Source organism: Bubalus kerabau, chromosome 12, assembly GCF_029407905.1.
Source record: "Bubalus kerabau isolate K-KA32 ecotype Philippines breed swamp buffalo chromosome 12, PCC_UOA_SB_1v2, whole genome shotgun sequence".
NCBI lineage: Eukaryota > Metazoa > Chordata > Mammalia > Artiodactyla > Bovidae > Bubalus > Bubalus kerabau.
Window position 1 is genome coordinate 33,881,926 of NC_073635.1, and position 5,625 is coordinate 33,887,550.

The following is a 5,625-nucleotide window of genomic DNA, read 5'->3' on the forward strand; positions in this document are numbered from 1 at the left end:
TCCGGACCCTCATCTACGTCCCGGACGCCCGCGAGCGTCTGGAGGACCGACCGTCCGGCAGCGGAGCGGATCGTGGGGGCTGCGGCCGGGTGGTGGGGAGGTGCGCTACCCGGGCGGCGCGGCCGGAGCCATGCGGACCGAGCTCGGAGCGCAGAAGGCTGGGCGCGGCAGACCGCTGCACTTGCTGCCCGGAGCCCTGCGCCCGCTGCCCGGCTTCCTGGGCTCTTCTCACAGCCCGCGCGGGGTATAAAAGCTAAGAGACGCACTCGGGACCCCGGGGCTTAAACTCTGCGGAGCGCCCTGGCTCCGGGGACGCCCACTGGTGGTCCGACTAGATTGATCGCCCCCTCGGGGATGCACGGGCAGGGTCCCGTCGCGGTTGAAGCCTCCGGGGGCTACGCGACGGCAGCCCCGGGGACCCTCTGACTCGTAACCCGGAGAGCTCGGTCGGCGAGTGCCCACGAGTCCAAGGCTGCCTCTGCTCGGACCGCGCCGCCGGCCGAGGGAGGGCATGGCTTAGGTCCCGGACGTCGCGGCGGGGGCGGTGACCCGCGGACCGGACACTCGGCGAAGAGGACCCAGCCTCGGCACCGCGGGGACCAGGGCGCCGGAGTCGGTTCTGCGCCCTCGGAAGACGTGCCGCCCGCGCCCAGGGTGGTGCCATGTGGGCCGGCCGCCACCCGGACGCCGCTTCGCTCCTGCGGCTGCTGCTGGCTGCGCTGCTGGCGGCCGGGGCGCTGGCCAGCGGCGAGTACTGCCACGGCTGGCTGGACGCGCAGGGCGTCTGGCGCCTCGGCTTCCAGTGCCCCGAGCGCTTCGACGGCGGCGATGCCACCATCTGCTGCGGCAGCTGCGCGCTGCGCTACTGCTGCTCCAGCGCCGACGCGCGCCTGGACCAGGGCGGCTGCGACAACGACCGCCAGCAGGGCCCCGGCGAGCCCGGCCGCGCGGACAAAGACGGCCCCGACGGCTCGGCAGGTAGGCGGGCTGGGCCGAGCAGGGCGAGCCGGAAGGGGCGGAAGGGGCGCTGGCTCGCCGGCGTGCCCCACGAGCCTGGAGAGGGGGAGGGAGTTATGAGCCTACGATTGCGGGCCTGGGGTCTGGACTGGGGCGGGGGTTGGTGGGCGGGGGACGGTGTCTGCACTCTGGCCCGGCCTTTAATGTGTGCGGAACCGGACACCGGTTCAGTGCCCTGGGCCTCAGTTGCCCCATCTGTCAGCTAGAGAGTGGCTTGGCTTGGATTTTTCCCGAAACAAACAAGATCATAACATGCAAGTAAGGGTTGGCCACAGACGCCCCACGTTCCTCCTCCCCGGGGGTCTCTGTGCCCCTCCCGGTGTCTCCTGTCTCCATGAATACAAGTCCCAGGAAAGGGTCCTGTCCTGGCGGTGGCACCCGAGGGCTCCCCAGAGGGAAGACAGCTCCGGGGCCTTCCCCGGGGTGATGGTGACGCGGCGCCCCCAGAGCCCGGGAGAGTCTAGCTCTCCCTAAGACACGGCTCCCCCGGCCGTGTCTCCTTACCTAGTGAGTGCGACATCAGAGCGCTGCCAGGCTTGCTCTTTATGGCTTTGATTTTTTTTTATTATAGTTTTTCAAATTGCCCAAGTTAGAGTTGGAAAAATATACGCCTGAAAGCATTTGATAGGTTCCACTTCCTCTGCTTGTCACCAGTCTCCAAGACCCCTTCCTACCTCAAGACATACCCAGGATGTGTCCGGGGAGGGAGGAAATGGTCCGATGGAGGTGGAAGGGCACTCGTAGCCTAGAGCGGCATCTCTGTTTCTTTGGCAGGTATTGAGAAGGAGAGGACTTTGCACCCCGGGCCCCCTGGGTTCCAGCTGCCTGAGCCCCGCTCTGCTGGTCCCTCTTCCCAGAACTGGCTGGGCTTGTGAGAGGCAGCTCCTCTCGGTGTCCTTCTGTCGCACATTTCTGTTAGCCACTCTTCCTGACCTCTGCCTTGACTCAGAAGAGAAGAAGGGAAGGTGACTCCAGTCGAGGAGCTGTCCTGGAAGGCGAGCCCAGTGCAGCTGGGTGTGTGGCCGCAGAGCAGACCTGGAGCTGGAGGGAGGAGCCAAGGGCACACGGCTCCAGGGGCCTGCCGAGTTGGCTGTAGATGGCCTCCCATTCGCCGCGGTGACTGCGGACTAGTCTGTGGGCAGCCAGCTTCTCACGATCCTGTCGTGTGAGCGGATGCCTTCTGAGTTGCACTTTTGGATCTGTTTTCCTAAAAACCCTGTGCTTCTGCAGTCCAGAAGGACAGCATGTCTAATCAAGCAGTCTCCAAGGGCTTCTAGGAGCACTGCCTTCTCTGCCCTGCATAGTTATTTAGGCTTCTGATTAAAATCCTGGAAAGAGAACAGTTATTTCTCCCCAAAACTCATTATGTGGACTTAGACTGCTTTCAGTTAGTTACACTATAACGTTTGGGGTACTTTTTCTTAACTGTTAATTCCTTTACTTCTCAATAACATATAAGGCTGGTATCTTAGAAAATGTTATCTTCCATCATCAGCCTTTGGTTACATGCTTAATAAAGTATGTTTTACTGACAAGTCATCTTTTCTCTGTGGCTGTCTGGTTCTGTGTCCTAGAAACACCAACTCCAGAAATATCAGTGCTGTCAGAGGAGTGTGGTTAGAACAGCCGCTGCCCTAGCGGAGTTAGGATAAGAGGGTGTTTTGAGTCTCTGCCCTCGGGTGCTGGGGAGCTGCGCATCTTCCTGGACCGTGTACTGGCCGAGACCAGTGGTACCAGTCCTTGTCCTCGTGTCTTATCAGATAGTCAGGGAGATGGGAAGGAACACCTCAAAAGACATGGGCTCTTGGTCATGTAGGGTGGGGTCCATAGACCCTTCCCTCCTGGTTCTTGGTCCCCATCAAGCCCGTGTGTCCAGCTTCTGAAACCCCATAGTGCTAGGCCCACGGCACCCCCCAGATCTTTGTAAGTAAAATGATTCTAAAAATGGAGCTCACTACTGATTTTAGGAAAGTGTTTATTTTTATCTTGACAGTTTTATTTTCTGGAATAAGTCTTATTGGCTAGGTACGATGCCCACTGCTGTATGTTCTATGGCTTTCCCTGTGGTTCTCCACACAGAATTCAGTGTCCTAAGCCAGGCCTGTGACTCCTCCTCCACCACCTGGTCCTGCCTAGGCCCTTCTCTGCGCCCCTGGAGACACTTGTCCTCCTGGGTACCTTGTTTCATGCTGACGCATTGTCTGGACAGCTCCCCTGCTCCCTCCTCACCGCCCCCCATGCAGGCCCACCTCCCAGTTACCAGCCTTCAGCTTGGCAAGTGTGCATGGGAGGGCTTTTTTCCCTTAAAACCCTTCTTTGACCTTTGTGCCTTACAAACTCTTTTTGGAAATGGTTGTGACTAGAATGTGACCTAGATTTTTAATCTATTTGCCTGTGAAACAAGAACCTGCAAAAAAATGGTCGAAGTTTGCAAGGAATGCGAATAACTTTCTGGGGAAAAGAGAAAACTTTGAAATACTATCGACTCATTTCTGTGCAGACTGCACAAACTTTAGGGCAGACTGAAATGTGGGCAGTGCAGTTACAGTAGGAATTTTAGAATAAACTCAATCTGCAAAACTCATATTTTTGCTAAATTGGATATCTGCCTTAAAGAGTGTTGCGATTGGTGAGTCTAGCTGTCATCGTTAACAGCTTTGCTTTGGGAACCGACCCCACCGAGTCTACAGGCAGGTCCTATTCCTCACCCCCTTTTCCTAAGCCCCTGATAAAGGACGGTGCTTCCTGTGCTGTGCGCTGCCGACAAGCGCGCACACCAGCCCGGCCGCGGTTCTGAGATTCTGGGTACTGGTACAGCGCATTTATTCACCTCTGCTGCCCATCACTGATTTTTACTGCTTCCTTCCAGGAAGTCATCATGGTATATCTTTCTTCTTTTCTTCAGTCCCCATCTACGTGCCCTTCCTTATCGTCGGGTCAGTGTTTGTCGCCTTCATCGTCTTGGGGTCCCTCGTGGCTGCCTGCTGCTGCAGATGCCTCCGGCCCAAGCAGGAGCCGCAGCTGAGCCGGGCCCCGGGAGGGCCCCGCCTGGTGGAGACCATCCCCATGATCCCGAGTGCCAGCACCTCGCGGGGCTCCTCCTCCCGCCAGTCCAGCACAGCCGCCAGCTCCAGCTCCAGCGCCAACTCGGGGGCCCGGGCACCCCCGACCAGGTCCCAGACCAACTGTTGCCTGCCCGAGGGCACCATGAACAATGTGTACGTGAACATGCCCACGAACTTCTCTGTGCTCAACTGCCAGCAGGCCACCCAGATTGTGCCGCATCAGGGGCAGTACCTCCATCCCCCCTTCGTGGGGTACACCGTGCAGCCAGACTCAGTGCCCCTGACCCCGGTGCCCCCGTTCCTGGATGGACTGCAGACGGGCTACAGGCAGCTCCAGGCCCCCTTCCCTCACACTAACAGCGAACAGAAGATGTACCCAGCGGTGACCGTGTAACTCAGAGGGTGGCTGGGGGCCTGGACCTGACAGGGGTGAGCGGGCGCTGTGGGCTTGGGAAGGATTCCAGCCTGGAAGTCTGTGCCTGTCGGTGTTGCTTATGGCACAGTTCTGTTGGATGGCTTCATTTGCCCCCAGGCTGTATGAAAACATCTTTCTCTGAATTAGCATGTCTAGATTTGTTTATCCTGGTTTATGATTGATTTACGATGGGAAAGAGCAGTCTCTGGAGATATGGCTCCTTGACACCTGTAAGCCTTTAAGTGCCCTTAAGGTATGGCTGTCAAAAGAATTTTGTAAACAGATGAAGTGTTTTTATTATTTTGTTATTATTACTTCTTCTTTTTTTTTTTTGTACAAGATCAGAATTGCTGTTCTCTCCCCATTACCTGGGCTGGTTTCTAATAAGCATCTAAGGTTTTAGGGGAGATGCAAAGAACAACAGTTTTTATAAAAGGAAGCCAAACTGGACTCAAACGTTAGTCCTTGATCTCAGTATTTCCCAGGCACATCTTAATTTGTTGTAAAAAGATATATATATTATCTATTTTTGTGCTTTTTCGGGGGGCTGTTTTGTGCTTTTTTACCTTGTGTAGAGATCTTATTACAAAGTGATTTTCTACATTAAAAAAAAAGACTGAAAGAAATTGTATAGTTCTTAACTGATGGCATTTCAGAACTCTGGGATTATTTTAATCTTGAAGTAGTGGATGGTGTAGTAATAAAACCATTCATCCCCTTCTTGATTGTATCTTTTAAATTTCTGGCTTTACCTTGATATCTGAGAAGAAGTAATTGTTTTTGTGTTGAAATCATAAACTGTATCACCTGCTACTTCTCCAGGTTACTTTTTAATTTTGTCGTGTGGTATGGCTTGGCTTTCATTCTGTTCGGTGTTGAGATCTCCATGTCCATATGGTGCTGAGTGCAGGTAATTACTGTTGTTATAAATGTTATAACATCAGCCCTTCTGCCTAGATCTGATAAAGCATTTTCTTATTTTCCCTATAAAAACTCACATGCTTTATAAAGATACTTAGTATCGTTTCTCAGCCATAATCCCAGTCTTGGGATGAAATTTAAACCACAAATATGATTTACTGTGCAAATCATAGGCTTATTATACTGTCGTTATCAAAACGTCTTATT

The 5,625-nt window shown here is 54.5% G+C and overlaps 1 protein-coding gene across 1 annotated transcript; it reads left to right on the forward strand.

Moving 5' to 3' along the window:
* The first annotated feature begins 650 nt into the window (after positions 1–650).
* On the forward strand, positions 651–5,215 carry SHISA2 (shisa family member 2). Its single transcript, XM_055542521.1, has 2 exons — positions 651–978; positions 3,923–5,215. Exons 1-2 carry the CDS (start codon positions 663–665, stop codon positions 4,474–4,476), a joined length of 870 nt encoding a protein of 289 aa, XP_055398496.1. The 5' UTR covers positions 651–662; the 3' UTR covers positions 4,477–5,215.
* The last annotated feature ends 410 nt before the right edge of the window (positions 5,216–5,625 follow it).

Coding starts and splice junctions, on each gene's coding strand:
- SHISA2 (XM_055542521.1), top strand. CDS start 663: ATGTGGGCCGGCCGCCACCCGGACGCCGCTTCGCTCCTGCGGCTGCTG. Junction 979..3,922: donor CGGCCCCGACGGCTCGGCAG/GTAGGCGGGCTG, acceptor TCTTTTCTTCAG/TCCCCATCTACGTGCCCTTC.